At 37.3% G+C, this 22,589-nt stretch overlaps 10 protein-coding genes across 10 annotated transcripts; 4 read left to right on the top strand and 6 right to left on the bottom strand.

Moving 5' to 3' along the window:
- Window positions 1-122: 122 nt before the first annotated feature.
- On the top strand, window positions 123-3,764 carry SPOG_00868 (SNF2 family helicase Rhp26). The gene has a single exon (XM_013169045.1). The coding sequence runs from the start codon at window positions 190-192 to the stop codon at window positions 3,163-3,165; it is 2,976 nt and encodes a 991-aa protein (XP_013024499.1). The 5' UTR covers window positions 123-189; the 3' UTR covers window positions 3,166-3,764.
- Window positions 3,765-3,893: 129 nt separating this feature from the next.
- SPOG_00869 (thiosulfate sulfurtransferase) lies at window positions 3,894-5,180 on the top strand. Its single transcript, XM_013169046.1, has 2 exons — window positions 3,894-4,230; window positions 4,282-5,180. Exons 1-2 carry the CDS (start codon window positions 3,952-3,954, stop codon window positions 4,897-4,899), a joined length of 897 nt encoding a protein of 298 aa, XP_013024500.1. The 5' UTR covers window positions 3,894-3,951; the 3' UTR covers window positions 4,900-5,180.
- On the bottom strand, window positions 5,082-5,980 carry SPOG_00870 (transporter Got1). Its single transcript, XM_013169047.1, has 4 exons — window positions 5,892-5,980; window positions 5,800-5,846; window positions 5,686-5,730; window positions 5,082-5,570 (listed from the first exon to the last, which is right to left on the bottom strand). The coding sequence occupies exons 1-4, from the start codon at window positions 5,911-5,913 to the stop codon at window positions 5,295-5,297; spliced, it is 390 nt and encodes a 129-aa protein (XP_013024501.1). The 5' UTR covers window positions 5,914-5,980; the 3' UTR covers window positions 5,082-5,294.
- A 555-nt stretch (window positions 5,981-6,535) lies between these two features.
- Window positions 6,536-8,638, bottom strand: SPOG_00871 (morphology protein; the record flags this gene model as incomplete). The annotated part of the gene is made up of 2 exons (XM_013169048.1): window positions 6,536-7,692; window positions 7,732-8,638. The coding sequence occupies 2 exons, from the start codon at window positions 8,636-8,638 to the stop codon at window positions 6,536-6,538; spliced, it is 2,064 nt and encodes a 687-aa protein (XP_013024502.1).
- A 212-nt stretch (window positions 8,639-8,850) lies between these two features.
- Window positions 8,851-13,291, bottom strand: SPOG_00872 (lysophospholipase). The gene is made up of 3 exons (XM_013169049.1): window positions 12,914-13,291; window positions 12,688-12,862; window positions 8,851-12,641 (listed from the first exon to the last, which is right to left on the bottom strand). The coding sequence occupies exons 1-3, from the start codon at window positions 13,111-13,113 to the stop codon at window positions 9,045-9,047; spliced, it is 3,972 nt and encodes a 1,323-aa protein (XP_013024503.1). The 5' UTR covers window positions 13,114-13,291; the 3' UTR covers window positions 8,851-9,044.
- Window positions 13,292-13,548: 257 nt separating this feature from the next.
- SPOG_00873 (uroporphyrinogen decarboxylase Hem12) lies at window positions 13,549-16,012 on the bottom strand. The gene is made up of 5 exons (XM_013169050.1): window positions 15,188-16,012; window positions 15,088-15,122; window positions 15,008-15,032; window positions 14,444-14,952; window positions 13,549-14,397 (listed from the first exon to the last, which is right to left on the bottom strand). Exons 1-5 carry the CDS (start codon window positions 15,231-15,233, stop codon window positions 13,930-13,932), a joined length of 1,083 nt encoding a protein of 360 aa, XP_013024504.1. The 5' UTR covers window positions 15,234-16,012; the 3' UTR covers window positions 13,549-13,929.
- A 331-nt stretch (window positions 16,013-16,343) lies between these two features.
- On the top strand, window positions 16,344-17,996 carry SPOG_00874 (nuclear pore complex associated protein). The gene is made up of 2 exons (XM_013169051.1): window positions 16,344-17,401; window positions 17,478-17,996. The coding sequence occupies exons 1-2, from the start codon at window positions 16,394-16,396 to the stop codon at window positions 17,637-17,639; spliced, it is 1,170 nt and encodes a 389-aa protein (XP_013024505.1). The 5' UTR covers window positions 16,344-16,393; the 3' UTR covers window positions 17,640-17,996.
- On the top strand, window positions 17,992-18,975 carry SPOG_00875 (domain kinase I gamma subunit). Its single transcript, XM_013169052.1, has one exon. It carries the CDS (start codon window positions 18,155-18,157, stop codon window positions 18,812-18,814), a length of 660 nt encoding a protein of 219 aa, XP_013024506.1. The 5' UTR covers window positions 17,992-18,154; the 3' UTR covers window positions 18,815-18,975.
- SPOG_00876 (ribosomal protein subunit L12) lies at window positions 18,376-19,770 on the bottom strand. The gene is made up of 2 exons (XM_013169053.1): window positions 19,623-19,770; window positions 18,376-19,575 (listed from the first exon to the last, which is right to left on the bottom strand). Exons 1-2 carry the CDS (start codon window positions 19,655-19,657, stop codon window positions 19,095-19,097), a joined length of 516 nt encoding a protein of 171 aa, XP_013024507.1. The 5' UTR covers window positions 19,658-19,770; the 3' UTR covers window positions 18,376-19,094.
- A 103-nt stretch (window positions 19,771-19,873) lies between these two features.
- On the bottom strand, window positions 19,874-22,355 carry SPOG_00877 (inositol 1,3,4,5,6-pentakisphosphate kinase). The gene is made up of 2 exons (XM_013169054.1): window positions 21,999-22,355; window positions 19,874-21,878 (listed from the first exon to the last, which is right to left on the bottom strand). The coding sequence occupies exons 1-2, from the start codon at window positions 22,009-22,011 to the stop codon at window positions 20,008-20,010; spliced, it is 1,884 nt and encodes a 627-aa protein (XP_013024508.1). The 5' UTR covers window positions 22,012-22,355; the 3' UTR covers window positions 19,874-20,007.
- Window positions 22,356-22,589: the final 234 nt, after the last annotated feature.

Here is a 22,589-nt window from a genome sequence, read left to right as displayed (position 1 = left end):
ACAGCAAGTTTAGGAGGCAGTACATGTTACTTGAACGATGTTACCCAAAATATTGTAGCATAGCGCACCGTTTCGCTAAGTAAATAATACAAGGTGTTGGTGTTTGCCATCTGCACAATACAGCAGCAATCATCATTTATGATATTGTAATACAATGATCCTCTACTAGTACGGAAAATATACAGGAATATGGAATCAAATCAGGAATTGACTCAATTAGGAGTCTTCACTGTTGATCAAGCTAGTTTGGAGCGCGATGTGACAAATTCAGCAGATCAATATATCGCTAGTGAGACGAGAGAGATTGAAAAAAAAAGGTTAGAAAAGGTGCAGAAGGAGATTGATACCGTACAACAAAAGACTCGTCAATTGGAAGCGCGAATTGATAGTCGTTTGACGCAAATTAGCGTGAAAGGAAATCTTCGAAAGCAACTGGATAAATTTCGTGCAACGCTTCAGAACTTAAAATCTGATGAGAATGATATAAAATTACGTATGGAAGGTGTTGGAGAGGGTCAGCAAACTGCGTTTACTGATCCTCATGCTAATGAAGAAGTCGAGCGCCAAGAATTGATTCGTACAGGTAAAATTACACCTTTCGGAAATTTTTCGGGAATTGAGAAACGTTCGGACTTTCATGACTACCAACCAAGTAATCAAGTGATACCCGAGAAACATGAATTTGCTGGTGACACGAATATCAAGGGCACTAGTGTTGAGCAAACCGAAGAGCATGATGATTATGTGCCAAAGCAAGAAGAAGAAGAAGATTATGCGCAAGTCGAGAATGTGACTGAACAAACGGCTACTTCAACTGTAGACGATGGTGATGATTTAGTGTATCGTAAGCGTTTACATTCCTGGTGTACCGAGCGCAATCTATTACGCGAAAAAACGAAACGAGTAAAACAAGAAGAATCCGAGACGTCTAATGAACAAAATTCTACCAATCAATCTTCATTAAGCGTAGATACGGAAGAATGGTTTAGACCACATCCTACCAAACGCGGCCAAACTTTTGAAGGCGGTTTCACCGTGCCTGGTGACATTCGACCTCACCTTTTTCGATATCAAGTTACATGTGTACAGTGGTTATGGGAACTTTACAGCCAAGAAGCAGGTGGTATCATAGGTGACGAAATGGGATTAGGAAAAACAATACAAATTGTATCTTTTCTTTCTTCACTTCACCATTCAAGGATGTACGAAAAGCCAGCGTTGATTGTTTGTCCGGCTACCTTAATGAAACAATGGGTAAATGAGTTCCATCAATGGTGGGGTCCTTTACGTGTTGTTGTTTTGCATGCTACAGGTAGTGGTGCTCTTGCTACCCGAGAAAAGAGACAATATCGATCTCTGGAGGAAGAGGATACTGTAGAGGAAGCTGCTAATGTGAACCCAAATGCTTCTAAATCATTTCACAGTTATGCCAAAGCTTTGGTAGATAGCGTGTTTACTGAAGGACATGTATTGATTACAACATATGCTGGGTTACGTCTTTACAGCGATTTATTATTACCAAGAGAATGGGGTTATTGCGTTTTAGATGAGGGACATAAGATTCGGAATCCAGATTCTGAAATGTCTGTAAATTGTAAGCAAGTAAGAACCCCCCATCGAATTATTTTATCAGGTACCCCTATTCAAAATAATTTAATTGAACTGTGGAACTTATTTGATTTTGTTTTTCCCGGTCGCTTAGGAACGCTGCCTGTTTTCCAAAATCAATTCGCTCTTCCTATCAATATTGGTGGGTATGCAAATGCATCAAACGTTCAAGTACAAACTGCTTACAAGTGTGCCTGTATGCTTCGCGACTTAATATCTCCATACTTGTTACGAAGGATGAAGCTAGATGTAGCGGCAGACCTGCCAAAAAAATCCGAACAAGTTTTGTTTTGCAAGCTGACTCCTCTTCAACGTAAAGCCTACCAGGATTTCTTGAATGGTTCGGATATGCAAAAAATTTTAAATGGCAAGCGTCAAATGCTTTATGGAATTGATATTTTGAGGAAAATATGTAATCATCCAGATTTGGTTGTTCGTGAATTTTTATCTCAAAAGAAGGACTATCATTATGGAGATCCTAAAAAGTCTGGAAAATTGGAAGTTGTGAATTCTCTGTTACAGCTTTGGAAGAAGCAAAAGCACCGTACATTACTTTTTTCCCAGACACGACAAATGCTTGATATTTTGGAGAACAGCATCAAAGGTATTCCTGAAATTCGTTACTGCCGTATGGATGGAGGGACATCAATTGGTCTTCGACAAGGTTTAGTTGATAATTTCAACAAAAACGACATTTATGATGTATTTTTATTGACAACTCGCGTTGGCGGGTTGGGTATTAATTTAACTGGAGCAGATCGTGTCATATTATTCGACCCAGACTGGAATCCATCAACGGATGCCCAGGCTCGTGAACGAGCTTGGAGATTGGGACAAAAAAAAGATGTTGTGGTCTACCGTTTAATGACTGCTGGAACAATTGAAGAAAAGATATATCATCGTCAAATTTTCAAACAATTTTTGACAAATAAGATTTTGAAAGATCCAAAGCAGCGACGATTCTTTAAGATGACCGATCTGCATGATTTATTTTCATTAGGCAACGATAAGGAAGAAGGTACAGAGACTGGTAACATGTTTTTGGGAGCTGAACGAGTCTTCAAAAAGCAACCTTCAAGTCATGATGAAGAAAAAAGCAAAAAGCAGAGATCTCGAGAGGATGTTGAGGGAAATCCTCAAAAGGACAAGAATCGAAAGGTTTTTGATAAAATTGGGATTGCTTCTATAGAAAAGTTTAAACCACCAGAAGATAGCGGCGTCACAAAGCCTACTTCTTCTAAAAATACACATGGCGATGAATCCGTGCTAGATGATATCTTTGCAAGCGCCGGAATTCAAAGCACGTTAAAGCATGACGAAATTATGGAGGCTTCTCAACCCGAGACTTTACTTGTAGAGAAAGAAGCTTCAAAGGTGGCTAATGATGCTTTGCGTGCCGTTGCAAATTCTCGACGACAACAACTTTCTGCTAATCGGAATAGAGCTGCTCCTCCCTCCATGAACAGTTCTCGCCAAAATTCGGCTTCTACTAGTTCCAAGGCTTCCGGACCAGTTAATTCTAGTACCTTGCTGGCGCGACTCAAGCAAAGACGTTAAATTACAGATGTTCACCGCTTTAATTTTGAATTGTTTTTTTGTTTTTTATTCTTTAGTTTTTGACTATCTGTCTTAACGTCTGAAAATCTGGTAAGGATCTCTGAAGCACAGTTTTCAATCAGAGAAAACTTTCGAAAGAATATTTTTACTTAGGCAACCGAAATGATAACTCTTATTTATTTTTCTAAAAAAAATTCAACGAATGGCTATATGTTTGTTTCCTTTTTGTTTTTTGTCTGATTCATTTTACGTTCGTTTTTATTTAATCTATTTTCATTGTCATGGCAATAATGGCGAGTTTTGTTCCATGTATTGCTTCATACACAATTTAAAACTATATATATGTTGAAATACTAATACAAATACGTGTCCTTGGATAGCTAAGCTTTTCTTTCTTAGAGAACATTAAGTCTGCTTGTTAGTGTAAACAAGTCTTTCTGCGATGGCTTTTCTAGAATACGAGGTAGCATCTATAGTGCTACTATTGGGGGTATTTTTTTTTTTTTTTTTTTTTTTCCTTTTTCTTTCTCCAAACATGCTTTATCTACCTAGTCGAATGCAATATCATTGTTCGTATAAATTTCTGTATCCAAGCTTTCTACAATTGATCATATTGGGGAAGCCATAGTAAGTAGTATAACACTGCGTTTTGTATTTATGATTTTCGTTATCAAGCATATATATTAGCAATATTATAAGCGACATTACATAATATCCTATTCGTACTTATAAATTTCCCAAGTAGAAACGAGAAAATAGCCAAAAACAACAGTCCTCAGAAAAAGAATGTTTTCAGCAAGCACAAGGATGACTACATTATTAAATGCAAGGAACGTGGTTAACCTTTTAAAGGAGCAAGCTCAAAAATCGGTTCTTTTGGACGCTACTTGGTACTTACCTACAGAATCCAAAGATGGAAAACAGGAATTCTTACAAAATCGACTACCAGGCGCTCAGTTTTTTGGGGTTGATGAAGCCAAGGATCATCGTAGTAGCTTACCTCACATGCTTCCACCAGCTGATGAATTTGCTGCATACGTAGGAAATCTTGGAATTGATCGAAATGTACGTAAAATTGTGCTTGAGAATGAATAAGTGATTTCTAACTGGATATAGACCAATGTAGTTATTTATGACAGAAAAGGATTTTTTTCCTCCCCCCGTGTATATTGGACCTTTAAAGTTTTCGGTCACAAGAATGTCTTCTTGTTTCCAAATGCGTTAACAGATTGGAAAACTTCTGGTTACGGGTTAGAAACTGAAAGCCCTTCTACACCCGCTAAAGTCAATTATGAAGGTGCTAATATGAACAATAACTTGGTTGCCTCTTTTGAAGATATCGCCCAGGTCCTTAAAGATCCGTCGAAAAGCAACACTCGTATCATTGATGCTCGCCCACATACACGATTTACTGGAAGTGCTCCTGAAATTCGCCCTGGCATCGCAAGCGGACATATCCCAACTTCCATCAACATTCCTTTTACTGATCTTGTAAAACCCGGAATTACCGAACCAAAGCCTGTAGAAGAACTTGAAGATATCTTTGCCAAGCATGGTCTTAAAGATAAATCTGCTCCCATCATCACCTCTTGTGGTTCTGGTGTAACTGCCTCTGTACTTTTTGTTGCTCTTGAATTATGTGGGTTTACAAATGTTCGAGTGTATGATGAATCTTGGACTGGTTACGGTCAACGTGCCACTCAAGATTCTTCCTTATTAGCTACTGGTCCTTAGAAATGCATATACCAAGTTGTTAATTAAGTTTTCAGGTTCATGCTTTGTCCCGTATACAGATTCTTGGTTTGACCCCTACTTTTAAGAAACTCGTTTATTATCAGCAATGCACATATGAATGTAACTAAAAAGTCTACAAATAAGGTTATAACCCTTCTGTTGCTTCAAAAAGGTAAGAAAACGTTTATGAATGAATATGATTCCATGCAAAATTGCAACCGTAGTAGTTTGTTTGAAAAGCAGAAAAGAAAAGAAAGTAATAAGAGTTTATTATAAAGAGATTGTTGTAACGTTAAGAAAGAGACTAATCTCCATTCGAATCATTTACTTAAAAACTTATCTTAAAGAGAGTATGTTATGCTGTAATCTTTTAATCATTAGAAACAGGACACGCTTTACACAGGACTTTGCTGGTAAGAAGTCAAACGATCCACGAAAGGTCCAATATAAGGCAAAGACCTTAAAAAGCTAATAATGATGGGATAAAACACCCGGAAGAGATTAAAGAATCCGAGGCATTCAAAGAAGAAACCAAGAACAGGAAAGCGTAGGATCGTGAGGAGGAATCCTCCAACAAAACTTATGCTTCCCAGCATTCTTTCTTTTCTTATAAAAAAGTTTGCTGATTTCGAGGGTCCTATAATCATGAATACGCCTGATACAGACAAGATCTAAAAGAGGTTAGTCTAATTACAGGTCCTTCTTAGAATAAAGCATAGACTTCTGTTCTCTGGCTTGCTTGAGTTGACTATACAGACACCAGCTATCCGACTGATTTCAACATACGTTTCCAAGAGATAGTAGAGGGCCGTCAAACAGCATTATTACGCCCTAAATGTAATATTAGAATCTTAATAGCAAAAATAAAGTCAAGTAGGTCTTGTCTTCTTCTAGCCTTACAAGTACCATGAATAGAAGCCCCAAACTTGTTACACCAATTCCAATTTCTAGTTTTATCTTTAGTAATTGTTTACTTTTAAGTTTAAACATACTTTGTACTTCTGAAAGCCACATATTATACCCTTTCTTTACAGTGTTGATGGTGAAGAGTCTACAAATTGCTTGAATATTATGTGTTTTCATTGAGCTATGCCTTCAATTACCTTTCCCTTTACCAAAATTGATATAAGCACTGTTTGACTTTAAATATTATTTTTGTTTTAGTTTATACATAATTCTATAGCATCGGCATCATCCAACCATCCGAGATTTCATCTTAGTATAAAGCATTTTCCAGGTATATTGCTTTATGAACCACGAATACCCTTGCCAGTTAAATATCCATTAGGGTACACAAATTACTGGCTACTTCTAAGGTATTTTGACTAACAGTACTATGTAGAATGTATACAAATAGAATTGGCATTATCTGTTCATACTAGCAGGAAGGTATATATGGTGGTGCATCATATTGAAACACGCATTTCACATAGGACTCAGATTCATCGAAATCATCAAAAATTTAAGTTAAAGAATAAATAAAGATTGAGCGTCTAGATCGATCATATTTGAATAATTAGGAATAAATAGAAATAGAATAACCAATGGGGCGATATGAAAAGCAAACCGCGACATCATGAACGATAATTTAGTTTTAAATGAAAACATCTAGTGAGCTTAAAAAAATCCCCATACCTTATTTTTTATTTTTACTCCTTCTCTTTTTCTTTTTGTTTTTTGAAGGTCTCGAAGAACTAACAGAGGAGTGATTTTCAATGGGACTATGCATATTGGCATCACCAATGTTTAGAGACTCATTCTCTTCAAGAGAATCATTAGTCGTGATGCTGACTTTCGGTACAAGAATACCATTTCGTTCCACCATTTCAACAATATCTTCCGGATTTTCGTTAACGGTCCTTTCATATGGTTCGATAACAATGCGCTCGATACCATCCGCAGAGACAAGATTGCTTTCAATTACGTTACCAAGTCTTACTCTTTTTCCTGTAAATGTCCTCTCAGAATCAGAAGATACGCTATCTGACTTTTTGCTCATAATTCTTGGGGAGTCTGCATTAAATCGAGAAGGTTTTTTTGCAGTCTCCTTACCGTTTAACTGATCAAAACCACGCTCAGCAATCTTATTATAATCAATTGGAGAAGCGTCTTCTTCTTCCCTACGGTTGTGGTCATGTGTAACATGCTCTTGAATACCGTCATTTGCCTGATGTTCTAAGTCACGCTGAGAAATATCCTCTGAAGTGTATTCTTGAATATTTGGTATGCTTTTTGAGTGAGCCTCTATTTCCGTTTCAACTTTGTCAACCTTCTTAGAAAGAGAGGCAACACTTTCATTTGATGCTTCCATACTTCCGTAACCCGTCTCGTTCTTGATGCTAACAGGTGCCTTCACCTTTACTCGCTCATTCGGAACATAACGAGGATTCATAGCGGCATTCCTAGGGTTCAAAACTGGGCGTTGCTCATCCATTTGACTTTCTCCATTCACTGTCGTACGACGGCGCTTTGTTAAAGCAGCCATTGTATTCAAATGAGAGCGGTGGAATAATCTATTCCAAAATTCATTGTTGTAACTCACACGCGGTAACCCTTTGTGAACATCAATATAGACATCCGTCTCATCAATAATTTCCTCCCCAATTAACTCTTCGATAATGTCTTCAAGAGTGATGACGCCTAGAGCACCAAATTTATCGCCAGGATGATCAGAGATAAGGATCATATGACTCTTACCCTCTTGACAATAGTTCATTAGATCCAAACAGGAGGTATCTGGAAAAGTTTGAGGTAAGGTTGCAAGGGCAAATTTGCTCACCGGCCAACAGTCATCTGGATCATAACCGATTAGCGTTTTAGTGAGTAACATACCGATAAAATCATGAGGAAAGCCTGGTCTATGCACGGGAATCCGCGAATAACCAGCACAAATAATATCGCCAATTAGTTGTTCATCCACGACGCGGTCCATTGGAAGGGTAAAAACATCCTCAATAGGTGTCATAATACTCTTCGCTGACTTTTCCCGTAAATCCAAAACAGCCGTAATAATCGTCACCTCATCCTGATTCAGTTTATCTAAGCCCAGATCCCTATGCAAAGTGACGAGAGTTTTCAACCCAGACTTTTTATACATTATACCATGATCTTCTCCCAAGCATGCATCCAATAATAAAGCCGTTGGATAAGCAATTGGCATGAGCAAGTACATCATAAACAGAACCAGTGGTTCCAATTTAGCACCAATAGACAATCCATAACGGACACATAAAGCTTGTGGAATTACTTCTCCAAAAATCACAATCGCCGCCGTTGAGATTAAAACCGCCGGCCATCCACCGCCAATGATACTGTCGAATACAATCGGCAATGTTTCATTAACAATTACATTGCCCAACAGCAAAGTGACCAGCACCCAGTGCTTACCACGGTTTAAAAGCTTCAAAACTTTTTTCGCATATGTTCTTTCGTAACGATCACCACTCTGCTCCAAAACTTGCAAATACACTTCGTCGCATCCCATAAGACCGATCGTAAGTCCTGCAAACACGCCACCCAACAAGACTAGAACAGCACTAATAAGAAGTTTCGAATAGTAAGAAAAATTAGATTGCTGATTCAGAATAATGGATGACTCAGACGGTTCTGTTAAGCAACCGTTGACAGCCTTTTCTCGCAAAGCTAAAGGAAATGCCACCGCATACTTTCTCAAACTTACGACAATGAATAAAAGTACATAAGCAAGTGATGATTTCCTTGGATGTAAAAGGTTAAACATATTACTCCTAGCCGACAGCTTTATTTCGGCCAGGCTTATGCAGTCAATAAGGTAAAGATTTCGTTGACTACTCCATTCGTATATATGACTGGTTTAACGAGCTGCAACGTTATGGGTAGTAACTCCTAGTGAAGGTTATTATATCACAGTACTCAAGGCGAGAGTATTTCTTTATTTGGTTTACGCTATTACTGCACGGTTTATCAAACAATCAATAAATAAAAGATATTTTCATATATATTATTCTAACTAGCCTTCCTTTGTGTATCACAAAAAGTATTAAAATCCACTTGTGCAGTAGTTGAACCTTGCAAGAAAAAGGTTGTCGAATATGAATAATATTCATTATACATTTCAATACGACTATATTGTAAATACAGTTTGTATCAAAAATCATAACATTCGTTTATAATGAGTTCCGTCGGGGCGATAAATACTTTGGATACTTTTGGTACTGAGTACTAGTTCCAAGAATCCCGTCAAGTTTACCTTCTGTCTTGAGCTTATCAATAAAAGCTTTGCCGTATTCATAACCAACACCATAGATCTTCTCGAAACTTCCAAATTCCAGCGTTTTGAAATCTGTAACAGGAGGACGCATATAAAAACAACCTGGTGTCGATTTAACTTTCTCGCCAATAGCAACACTCGTAACATATGTTAATCTAGACTGAATATCAGCGAGTGAAGGATATGCTTTTTTCGAAATAAAAGGAATCCAACGAGCGAATAAAGCCCAAGCACCCGAAACAGTATCTCCATAATCCATTGCCAAACGAGAATCCTCACTTCCAACATCAATTGCAAATATTGTGTTAGCTCCAAGAGACTGCATGTGTGTTACAGTAAGGTTATCCATATAACCTCCATCTAATAGCATATCCCCATTATCGGAGAGCATTGGAGGTACCAAACCGGCTAAAGACATACTAGCTCGAATATATCTCCAAGCATAACCACTTGAGTGAACGTCCATACGAGAATGAGTTATATTAGTCGTATTTACATAAAATGGTAGCCAAAAATCCTCAATATGACTTTCACCAAATGTTTTCCAGATACCTCGATTAAATTCATGGCCAGTGGTGTAAGCAGCCTGAGGATAAGTCAAATCTAGTACAAATCTCCATAAATTTGCCATTCTTCCACAAAACTTCTTCGCCCGACCAAACATTGGCACCAGATCAGCTTCGCGGGCATACAATCCGCCATTGAATGCTCCTATACTCGTACCACCAATAATATCAAAAGGAATTCCAGCTTCTTCTAATGCATATAGAGCACCAATCTGAGAGATCCCTCTGGCACCTCCACCTCCTAAAACCAGTCCGATAGCTTTGCCGCAAATCCTCCTAGCTAAACGTGCAAAGTCACTCTCCTGTGCTCGGTTCGTTTGATAGACAGGATGTAGGTGTTTCCAATCGATGTATTTTCTAAATCCATAATGAAGATTCATTACTTTGGACCTAATTATGTTGAGAAATTCTTTTCCATCGTTATGATCAACCATTTCATTGTCCCGTCCAGCGCGTAACTGTAAGTGATGATGAGCGTATACCCATGGACGCTCCTTTAACCACGTTCTTGTTAATCCTGAAGGACAGAATCTCTCAGGATGTATAAGTACTAACTCTTTTCGAGCAGTACATTTCATTGCAATCAAGTAACTTTCAAATTCCCCAATTCGAGGATTCCGATCTGCTTCTGCAAGGATATATATACAATCAGCTTGCCGTACGCAAGTTTGAAACCAGGTAGTACCAACATTTGTGTCAGCAACGTAAATCAAAATATCATATTTGTCTTCCAAATCCGAAAGATAGCTCGCAAGTTTGAATCTACCCATGCGACTAAAAGCGTATTTTCCTAAATGTTCTAAAACTGAGGACTGTCTCAATATTTTAACGGATATACCCAAAACGGATAAGGAAAATGTTAATTTTTGAGAGAAAAGTATTAAAAATGCGGTTGAAGAAGAAGGTACAACAGCTAGTGTACGTATACTATGCTTTTCCCTCTTAGTTTGATGAATACCTCCATAAATGAACTTGTTATTTAGCATTATATGCATTCGGTTTGCAATGATTTTTGAGAGCTGCAGACCAACAGCAGGGTGGCTAAGAGAGAGAGCATTAAACAATGTCTGAGGGATTTTTGCAAGTTCTGAATCTCGAATTGCAAATAATGTACTGCTTCTTGGGGCATTGATTAGCATTTCCAGTTCACCTGCACTATCACCATTTCCATATTCATCAAAGTAATCAGAATTTGCTTTCGTATTACTGTCGTCAATAGACCTTAAACGTCCGTTTTGAACTACGTATATTGAATCGCTTGGATCTCCCTTATGAAATAATACTTGATCGGGATTTAGGTGAATCCAACCGACTGCAAAATCAAGTTTAAGTAGTAAAGGAGGAACTAAAGATATAAGTCTTTTAGCAATGATAAGAGAAATTAGAGGTTCCTGTTCAATTATTCTTTCAAGAGCGGTACGCGGCAAATATCCTACTAAGACATCTGTCCTAGCAGTTACGTTCACAAACGACCGATAGTTGGAAACGCAAGCTTGATAATTTACCAAACCACCTGGTTTCATCATAAAAGAATGTTGCTCTAATTGTTCTTGAGTGCCGTAAGTAGCTACTTTAGATGGACAAGTTGCATCCAGAAAACCATCAATGATATAAAATACGCCATCTGCATGATCACCCTGCTGAACAACGGTAGTCTTTTTCTTATAGAAAATAATTTCAATTTCTTTGGCAAACTCGAGGATAGTAGATTGTTTTTGGTTGCTTATTGCAGGGCTTTTAGTATCTTCGTTGACGCCGGTAGCACTCATCATAGCAAGTTGACCTAAGAAGTCAACTTTGCTAGACTTTTCAGATTGATCAGTAGATTTAATACTTTCTTGCTCGCCAGAAGACAACTCATCATCCACTGAAGAAGCAGTACTCTGGGATTTTATACCATAATTGGCTATGCCAAGAGAATTCAGAATGCAATGTAACAAACCATTCCTAAAAGAGGAATATACATCATAATCACCCACTTCTCTAGAGTATGCTCGACGAAGCGGTGACCGCTTCATATTTGGAGCGACTGATTGAGAAAGAGTAGCGTGAGGATTTGTAGAAGAAAGTAAGTCACCCGCATTTGCTGTTGAACGATCAACCTCAGACCCAAAAACCTCAAAATTTCTATTAAAGTTGCCAGTACGATGGGCAGGGCCCCTTTTTTGAGATAAAATAATACCGCCTTTAACTTTCTTATTCCTATTCTCAGATTTTGCTTCATTTTTGAAAGTTTCAATGATATCACCACGAATATAATTTGGCAATTCATAAGAGGTGATAGCATTGAAGTTTTTCTCTATACTGAAAATAGCATCGGACAATCCAAGATACTCAAAGCCTGTAGAGAATGTAACTCGTTGAAAACGTGTAAGAATAACTTGAACTATCTGAGCACTGGAATTAGGGAATTTACGAACCAAATGATGAAAGGCGCTTCCGGGTATAACAGCTATCGTAGTATCGCATTTAGCTTTAGCAACAATTGAAGATTTCTCCTTTAGTTTAAATTGATCTTTCGACTGTGATTTTTTAGAGCCAATGCTGTTTACAGGGAAAGGGTTGTCTACAAGATCTGTTGGCGTACCTGTGGACTGAGTGGTGCTTGGGACAATTGAAACTTCTGGAACAATTTCTGTGAATAATTCTAAGACAGTGAAAAAGCTAGAAAGCGGGGCACCATTGGAAACTTCAGTAAGAAGCCTGTACTCAGAATGCAGGGATGATGGATCTCTTGAACCGTCATCATTGGAAGGTTCTGTAGATGTATAAACTTGAAAACAGCCATCCACAACCAGGATAAAAGAAGATTCTTCGTCAAGATCAATTGTATCTCCTTCAGCAACCCGTCGAGTTTGAATATGCCGAGCTAATTCTACAAAGACAGGTTTTTCTAAGTACCCAAATATACTGATGGCACTTAAAAACTAGATAGTGTTAGTGGTTTGTGACCCTAATATGTATGAACCATACCTCATCGAGATAATTTTGAAACCCGATTTTTGGTTCACTTATTTGGACGCTAGCATCAGGACCAAGCTTAGCCTCTCTTATTGGGGCTTCGTGAGGAAGTCGAGAGTATTTGTTTAGGTACCTGTAACGAATGATCAAGATGGCAACGCAAAAGGAAACAAAGGATAAGAAAAGTCTACCGAGTTAGCATTTCACTTTAATTGAAAAAAAACTGGATGCTTCATACAATGACTTGAAACTAAATTGAATCGTTAAGGAGTAACTTAAAACTTTATAGGTCCATTTTGGTAAAGTTATTGAAGCGAATGCTAGTATACTTAAAGAAAATTTTGTGACGAAAACAAGACTAAGGGTTATAGATCTTAAGGTAAAAAATATAATTCCTGAAATAACGTTGTTTTGCAAAATTCGATCCGCAATATCCATGAATTGGTAATATATCTCACCTTTGAGACACAATCGTGAATAATTCTCGACTTTAAGTATAAGTGGTAACTTCTTGTATCAAACGCTACAAAATCTTTAATTCCTTTTTTTTATTTAGCAAACCAATTGCTTTATTTTCGGAGAATTGTTTTTTTGGGGTAGTATGAAGTACTGTGTACTTTTTGGTCGGATAATATATCACAAAATTTTCTATACATACATTAAAGAATAAACACATAGAAGAATAAATAATAATTATTATTATTATACGTGCTACAGAAAAAATAAATAAAGCTCGTATATATGTTTGGATAAGCACAACTATTTAGCTATGGACAGATTCATAAATTCTAATTGACTAATTAACTGGTATGTATATACATTATTTATAGAAAATAGTTTTGCCTTAAAGGACAGGTACATCCTCCCCAATATTGCCAAACGAGACCTAAAATATAACAGTCAAAAAGAAAGTAGCATAATTTTTCAATTAATAAGCTAAGTGTAGAAAACCGCTATCTACGAGTAATTACAAAAATGTCAACATTGAGTGATCGAGTGAATGCTTATCCCTTTAAAGATGGGCAAGAAAGTTAAACAAAAAGAAATGAAATTATTTTCTTGTGTGGAAACACTGGAGAGCTAGATACTATTTTAAATTGCTTTGCAAAGCTCCCCAAAAAATAGAAAGGCATTTAAACTTCGAAGGAGCGAATAAAAGGCAGTAGAGAACCAAGCCATTAAGAGAATTAAAGTCAAGTCAAAGAGACTAGACAAATGAGCATACTCTAAAGAAAACATAAGTTTATTTGTGGCTCAATTTTGAGAGCCATACTTGTGACACTGTTCTAAAAAGAAACGAACATCGTCTGGATTCACACCAGGTGTTATACCATGTCCCAAATTTATAATATAGCCTTGCTTTCCACCATTAAAAGCCTCAATCATCTCTTTTGTACGACTTTCAATGATTTCTCTACCTCCGTATAGGATATTGGGATCTAAATTACCTTGAAATATAACGCGACGCTCTCCACGAATACGAACAGCCTCCCTGGGATCTATAGTCCAATCAAGACCAATTACGTCGTAACCAGAATCACAAAGCTTGTCAAGGGCATACCAGGCTCCCTTTGGAAATACAATCATGGGCACGGGGGTTCGTTTGCTTTTTTTCAGTTCCTTTTTCACCCCTTCACAAATTTTAACCAAGTAAGGGTAGGAAAATTCGAAAAAATCCTGAGGTGAAAGCTCTCCGGCCCAAGAATCGAATATTTGTAGCATCTAAAATATTATTAGTTGACATCAATACAACAAAGTAGTAACATACTTGAGCCCCAGCGTAAACCTGTTGCGTCAGATAAACAATGGTAGCATCAGTAACCATGGTTAAAAGACGATGAGAAGCCTCTGGGTAACGGAAGAGCCAAGTCTTTGCTTTTGTAAACGCCTTCGAACCGCCTCCTTCAATCATGTAAGCCATAATAGTCCAAGGTGCTCCTGAAAACCCCAAAAGAGGAACTTTCCCATCTAAATTTTCTCTTGTCAAAGAAATCGCATCCATTACATATCCTAATTTAGCTGGAATATTGGGGACCTTTTCCAGCTTTTCAAGATCTTCTGGTGTTACCAACGGCTCCGGAAAGTGCGGGCCTTTTTGCTCGAGCATGACAACCTGCATGCCAAGCGCCTGAGGAATTACTAAGATATCGCTAAAAATAATGCCGGCATCAAGCAAACCGTCAAAACGCTTAATGGGTTGAAGAGTCAACTCACAAGACGTCTCTGGAGTTTGACACATTTCAAAAAAACTCTGCTTTGATCTGAGTTTGTGGTATTCTAAAGGAAAATTGTTAGTGAAACCCCGAAAACCTGATGAGTAATGTACGCGTACCTGGCAGATATCGTCCTGCTTGTCTCTAAAATTCGATAGAGTTAATATACTATATTGAAAATGCTTTCAAGATTTTGTACCATAATCCAAACAGGTGGTCGTTCTACCGTTTCCCCTGTAAATTAATCAGTTAGTATCCAGCGTTTATCTTTATAAATGCGAGCCTTGTTTTCAGCATACCCCTTGCTGCTCTTAAGATTAAATCATTTTTCATAGAAGGATACATGTTTAAAACTAAGAAACTGAAAATTGAGACTGGTTTACCCAACAGTCTACTTTGGAGTGGAAGGAAAGAAAACGCTCAAAGTCAGCTGAGTTGAAAGTCACAAGTTTAAAAGATAATAAAGAATTAATCGGAAGAAAGACATGTTTAATTGAATATATTGAGAAAATTTCAGCTTAGGTGAAGGGAATAATATGTAACTTTTGATCTATATGAACTTCGATGAACCCCTTCAGTGCTTCATGTGTTCACTATAATTAATGTTCATCCAGACTCATGTGCGCTTATGAGCTTATTCCTGAAAGCTACTTTGAGTCGTATTGGATATTAGCTAGTACGTTTTTCAGTAATTCAGGTAGGAACCATTTTTCCAACTACATTAGCTCGATATTCTCAAGTAACTGTGCATCTTTTCATAAATTGGATTTTTAACTGTATTAGGTTTGCTTAGCCTGTGTAATTTTTATTTGTGACAGACTTTTCTGCATCATTTCCTATCCGATTAAGCATACAAATGATTAGTGAATGGAATTTAACATTAGAAGTTTCTTTAGACACACTCCTTTAGCAAATCATTTTGTCAACATTATACATCTGTCATTTTGTTTACTATTCGGTTAGCGAGTACACTTGAGTATACTAACAAATAAACGAAACTTGTCGGTATACTCAATAGCGGAAGGTTTATGAGACATCAACTAAAACTCATAAATAATGTATGATAATCTTTTACTTGATCTCAAATGTTAGGAAATATAGGAAAAGGGAATATTAATGTTTCGATTTTACTTTTAAAACAAGCTTATATGAGTATTAAGACAGATAAACGTAAGTTAAGTTCCTAGTAAATAATATGCTTATAAGCGTTTTATGTGTAATATGTAAAAATAATAAGTAATATGCTTGTTTGCGTTTAGTAACAATATATATTATTATTTAAACTAGTATAATATATGATTAATGCAAACACTTAAATAAAACATATTATATTTTAATATGCTTTTAGTTATTTTAATATTACGCATATGACTATGCACTTCTTTGTTGCATTAAATTTTTCAACGAGATTCACTATTTATCACTAAACCGTGTGTAATTTCTACCTGAAAATCACTCGATTCAAACGTTTCTTTTACAAGTAAGGAAAACTTTTACATATAAAGATGATTGGCAGACGTCCTCAAGGTTTGCGCGCTGCAGCATCTTTAAAAAAGCAGCAATTAGAAAAACAACGTCAAGAGGCCGCTGCTAATGGATCTGCCTCTTCAGAACAAGGAAATGGAGATGTAAACAAAGTTGAAGGGGACGAAGACGAAACTATGTTGGTATATACTGAAGATGACAACATTGATCAACTTTGGGGATTGTATGAGATGAGCCGTGAAAAATTAGAAAGTGGTGATATCGAAGGTAGCATTAGCCTTGTTTTTGGTACGATTCATGAGGCCGACCGCATACTCCGTAACACAGAAGATTATTCCGGTCTTCCTAAAGATTTTCATGCAGCCTACTCTATGGCTCTTTTGGCTATTTCCGAATTGTATGAGCCTGCCAAAGGACGTCTTAAGGAAACTAATGACGAGGAGTCATTTATTGATGCTGCCATCGAAAGAGCACAACTTGGTTTAGAAGCTCCAGGTGATCACTGTCGACTTTATCTCGCTTTTGGACGTGCTTATTTGGAAAAAGTACGTATCAGTTTGTGGAAGCAGGATGATCAACAGAAGCCTTCGGATCCCTCCGTTATAATTCAAATTGTCAATCCATACATAGAACTTGCACTCAATTATCTTCGCCCTTTAGTTTCTGTTGATCCATTCGATGACTTGACACCTGACTCTTTGCGTCCCCTTTATGTTTTGTCATCATACATGTTCCAATTTGGATTCCAATATTCTGAAAGCTTACTTTTGGATGTACACTCCCTTATTATAAATCTTTGGGAAAAATGCAGTTCTTACCCTGACTGCCCTATTCCTGTTCGCCTTGCTACTAAAGAAGCGGTTTTGGCTAGCCATACTAGTTTTGCCGAGTATTATATAGACTTGATGGAAACCGACGAGCAAAACGCCGATAAGTGGTCTTCAAAGGCCTCCGAATGGCTTTCTCGGTCGGCTGATGCTTGGAGTGAGATTTACTCTTTGGATAACTCTGCTGAACGACTATTAAAGGTATGTATTGTAAAAGGCTTAAATTTTTTTCGACCACAACCTATTCCTGTATTATAAATTACTAACTGGTTTTTAGTTGGCGGATATTAAAATGGATTTAGCACAAATAACCGATCAGGAAGAATCACAAGATAATTATTTGAAGGCTGCCTTTACCGCTTTGCAGGATGCACAGAAGGCTGGTGTGGAACTCAATCCCGACTATTTAGAATTTGTTGAAGCTTATTCTTCAGCCTAAAAAGTATTTAGGTTGGTCAACCTTTCGTTGTTCTTACATTTTTTTGTTTTTTTTTTGTCACATTTTGATTCACAATTTGCTGGTTTTAGATATTTGTCATGTTCGTGTACATCATGGTAAGCCTGAGTGGTAATCGGATTCCTTCATGTTTTAAATGCGTTTAACATATTGACGACTTTTCGTCGTTTTATATTCTTTGGCTTTCATTACTATTGGCTTATCTGGTTTGTACAGTTCATTTATTACTTATAGAAAAAAAAGTAACTAAACGAATGTAATCTTAGAGTAGGATTACTATATAAAAGTTCTATTCACGCTCTCTTGCAAACTTCATGTTTATACACCTAAAATAACGCATTTCATCAAAATTCACTATGTGAATATAAACGTCCTGTTAGTCCTTATATGTTCCATGTAATAAAAAAACCTATAATTTGATAAAAAGATATATAAAAGAAACCATTTAATTCGTTTGTATATATTATAGCGTATACTTACTGGGGCTTTGATTCAATATGGATCCCTTTGAAGGAAGAATGGCTTTTTTGCAGCTTTTGAATAAGCTAAGTGCTTCCCAGTTATCGCAACTGAAGCCTGCCCAGTTTGCTATAAAAAACATGGACCTTGAAGATGATTTATATTCCTGCATATGGGAAGAGTTGGAATCTGGATCTTTTAATACGAGGGTTAATATCATGTACTTTGTGGATACCTTATGTGAATTAAGTTTAAAAAATGGAATCACTAGTGGTTATATTACTATGATTACTCGTGATATTTTAAAACTGGTAGAATACGTGGTTCCAATTGGAATTGCGGGAGCAGCCAATGCTCCTGAAGTAAGAAAGGTGCTTCACTCTCTGCGTCTAAAAAACATAATAGATGACGCTCGGCTTCAGGAGGCAATGAACTTGGTAGACGCTCATGAACAAGCAAGCAAAGCAGGTGAAGACCAAGGCACCGCGTCAATTTCTAGAGCCGACATATTAAAGCGATTAGAAGAAGATCGGGAACGGCATAAGCGCATGCGCGAAAACATATGGGCAATAGCGAAACCAGAAATAGAACCTGAGATTGCTTGGAATACTATAGAACCAATCACAGAAGGTGATTTGGAATCATTGAACGACGATTTTGTAAGGTTTAATGAATGCATTCGTGAATCTCTTTGTTAATTATATGAAAAGGCCGAATTAGAGTCGAAGGAAAGCATATATTGTAAGTCATAGTCCAACTGTGGGTCAAAAAAGGGGATTTATAGAGTAGAGAAAGTTTTACAGCAAATGATCAAAGCCATTTATATATGTATGCGTACATATTTTTTCTTCTTCCAAAAAAAAAGATTTCCATTTTAGAGATGAGAAGTAGCAAAGAATACTTTGAACCATGCTTATAAAACTGTATTGGAAAAAGCATTACAGCTTTTTCGTATTTATGTTTTCATTTTAACCTAGCTTACTCCAAGGTGACCTTGCAAGTAAGTTGTTCCAACTTGGATTTAATGGCTTCAGCATCCTCTTTCAATACGTTCTCCTTAAGAACCTTGGGAGCACTTTCAACAAATTTCTTAGCATCAACCAAAGACAATCCCAGCAAAGACTTAACTTCCTTGATAACCTTTGCTTTCGAACCTGCATCAAAGGAATCCAATTTTAAGTTCCAAGTTGTCTTTTCTTCTGGCTTGGGCTCTTCATTGCCTTCTTCAGGAGCACCAGCAGCGGCCCCGGGAACTGCCATAGGGGCAGCCATAGGAGCAATGTCGGAAATGTTCAGTTTTTGCTTGAGTTGCTCTACAAGCTTAGAGGTTTCTAATAAAGACAATTTACTAATTTCTTCAACAAGATTATCAATTTTTCCTTCAGCATTTCTAGTAGGTATAGAGCTGTGGAATGTTCTCAACAATGAAGTTGCGGGTTTTGCACGAACCACGGAAATTCTGCATTCATTAATAAACTTTGAGTTATTTAAATCTTTATTGCTTACAAATTTTTGTTTAAACGAGGTAAAACACGTAGCATTTTTTTTTTTAGTAAATTGTAAACGAGTAATCGAAGTTGGTAGTTGAATGATACGGGATAACACGTACTGCACAAAGGTTGCGAAGATCTAAACGCCGTCTTTCAACGGACAAACCCAAAAATGAACATAATGAGCATTTAAAAAATTAGAATTAAATTTTTAATAAGTTTCACGGCAGGTTTTGAAGGATTTGATCAGTAAAAATATTGATATCAAAACGTTTTCGTATTAAATTCTAGTAACTTAAAAGTTTGTAATAGCTTACAAATTTCAACATATCTAACGTGAACCCAAGGCGTTCATAACTCTATGAGGCATGTCGTATAATCATATAAATAGAAAACATTCGTTAGGCACTGCGACATGCCTGGTCGGTAGATTTCATTCCACGCCCATAATACCAACCGCCCTCTGAAAGATTCTGCTCATCACGTTCCCATTTTGCTAGCTTTGCATTAATATCTTTGGGATCCAAGTCAAGCAACGTTATGTGGTTTTTGCCGATATATAGAGTCACATCTCGAAGAGTCATGGCTAAAGCGATGTCTTTACGAGAATACTCTTCTTGTAAATCGCGGAGTCGCTTTAGGATGCCCGACTGAAATAATGACATAGCAATGTCAGGAGTAACCATGCCCTGAAGCGCGCTAAGGAATTTTGGCCAGTTACTAAAATCAAGCTGAAGTGGACAAAAGCTGATGGGTTTGCCTCGCATACGGCTCATGGCACAAGTCCTGCAGACAACCCAGTCCGGTGGAGCAGTCGGAGACTGAGTGAGCCATTTCGGCTTCATTTCCATACCTTCTTTCAAGTCTTGCATTAGAATACAAAACGATTCATTTAAATTTAGAAAAATTCCTGATGCATTTTGAGCACCAAGTAGAAAATCTTTAGTAACTGGTTGAAGATATATTTCTATTAGGAATTGCTCCATACCAGCAAATAAAGGATAAACAGTATTTTGATAGTAGTCATAAACTTGTTCGGTCGTAAAAGCCTGACCTCGTCGACGAAGTCGGAGTACTTTGTCTTGAAAGTATGGGTTTTTCCCAACGTATTCAAAAACAACGTTAGCACTACCAGAAGCCAAAAACGCCCATTCAGTTGTATATAAAGTATTTGTTGTATTACTATTTATTTTTTGGTGATGTGGTACGGCAGGAGCCCTCAAAATAGGAACTTGACTAGGAGACATCGGATCTTCTTCTGGTTCAAGTGCAGAAGCCAAATTTTGCATGGAAGGAGGCCTTGAAACCACAGGAGTCGAAGGAGCATGTGTATCAATAGGAGAAGCAGCAACAGAGGAGCTTGCGGTAGATAAAGGAGATAAGCTGCTTTGAGAGGGCGAAAGATGAGGGTTCTGTGATAAAAGAGCCTTCATTGCATCGAGCTTACCAGCTTCCCATTCATGCGCAGATAAAGCCTCTGATGCTTTTGGGAGCTCGACAGGAGGACGATTATTATCAACAGAAATTATAGGAAGACCCTCAGCTGCTTTACATACGGAAGAAAACTCGACAAGCCATGTTTTAGGAATATCGTCTTGAAAACAATCCCATGGACGAGTAATGTTATGCATTTTCCGGAACATCTGCAGTTGGAGGCAGAAAAAATGTCGCATTAATTGCCCAAAAAAGACTTGGCATTTGGTTATTAGTGTAGGAACTGACATGGTCAAGCTTCTTTGCAATTCATTTAGCTCATTGTTGACTCGTACTAAGTGGGTCTGTAGTGCTTTAATCTTGTTTTTCTTCGTTTCCGGATCTGGTAACTCATAAACAACCAGCAGTTCCTTTTGGATCTTCTCAAGTTCGCTCACCTTCCTGCTCCTTCGTTTTATCATCTCAACGGCCTTTTTCACATGTGCCTTTACTTCTTTGCAAGGTGCTATTACGGTTAATTGAAAGTTTTGCAAAGTTAGCAAAACTTCTCTTCTCTGCCGTTCTAGAGCTTTATTCCAATCTACTAGTGTTCCAAGAGAAGGAGCAGGGTTCTTTTCATTCGGAAGTTGTCTATATAAAGAAATCCAAGACGCAGTAACCGATGGTGCAAGACAAACCACACATCGCCAAGCGTCATAAAACAACCTAGCGTTGTCTATCATGCTTCGAATCGACTTGTCGATTTGATATATCTGATACCCCCATTGTTCTATTTGTTGGTCAGGCACAGTCACTTCTGAGTGTTTATGATCTTTTCTTGAAGGTGGTTTTGAAATTTCTATCTCCAGGTTAGCCTCCACTTTTGTGCTTGTTCGAAGAGTCGGTATACGCCCTGTATTGTATATCCAAACAAAACCCTTGTTTTCAAACGCATACGGGCATTTCAAGCCTCACTTACTTTTCAAGTGCATTTCGACAAAATTAATTATAATAAATATGTAATGAATCTCTGATTCAATACTTAAAAAGTCATGCAAAAAATAAATGAACTAAGTGCTCGAATATTCAATTGATGTATGCAGCTTCAAAACAAAATTTTATCCAGAAAATAAAAATATATATAAATTTCTGCAAGAAATCAACAAAAAAAGGAAATAATAAATAGCCAAACTTTCTAACTATCAGCAATATAATTGCATAATCCGCGAATACAACCTGTGAGTTTTCAGCATACGTTTGGTTTGCAACTGAAATGTCAGTCAATAGCATGAACGATGAGCTGCTTCTAAATTACGCTGCTTATCTTCAACATCGTTAGCAAAGACTTTAGATATCATTGGCTAGGTCTCACTATTCTATGAATCCGAATTTTACTGTGATGGCTTAGTAAATAAAGCCAAAGGATTCCAAAAAATCTTAATTCTGGTATTATTTTCTTTTTTACTTAGGAAAAAATCAAGATAATGTAAAATATACCGTTATTTCTGCCTTTACAGCATTCATGTTTATAAGAGAAACTAATTCGCCGTAGATTGAACTTGTCATATGT

Source organism: Schizosaccharomyces cryophilus (genome assembly GCF_000004155.1).
Source record: "Schizosaccharomyces cryophilus OY26 unplaced genomic scaffold supercont4.5, whole genome shotgun sequence".
Lineage (NCBI taxonomy): Eukaryota > Fungi > Ascomycota > Schizosaccharomycetes > Schizosaccharomycetales > Schizosaccharomycetaceae > Schizosaccharomyces > Schizosaccharomyces cryophilus.
This window is presented reverse-complemented; position numbering and strand designations above follow the sequence as displayed.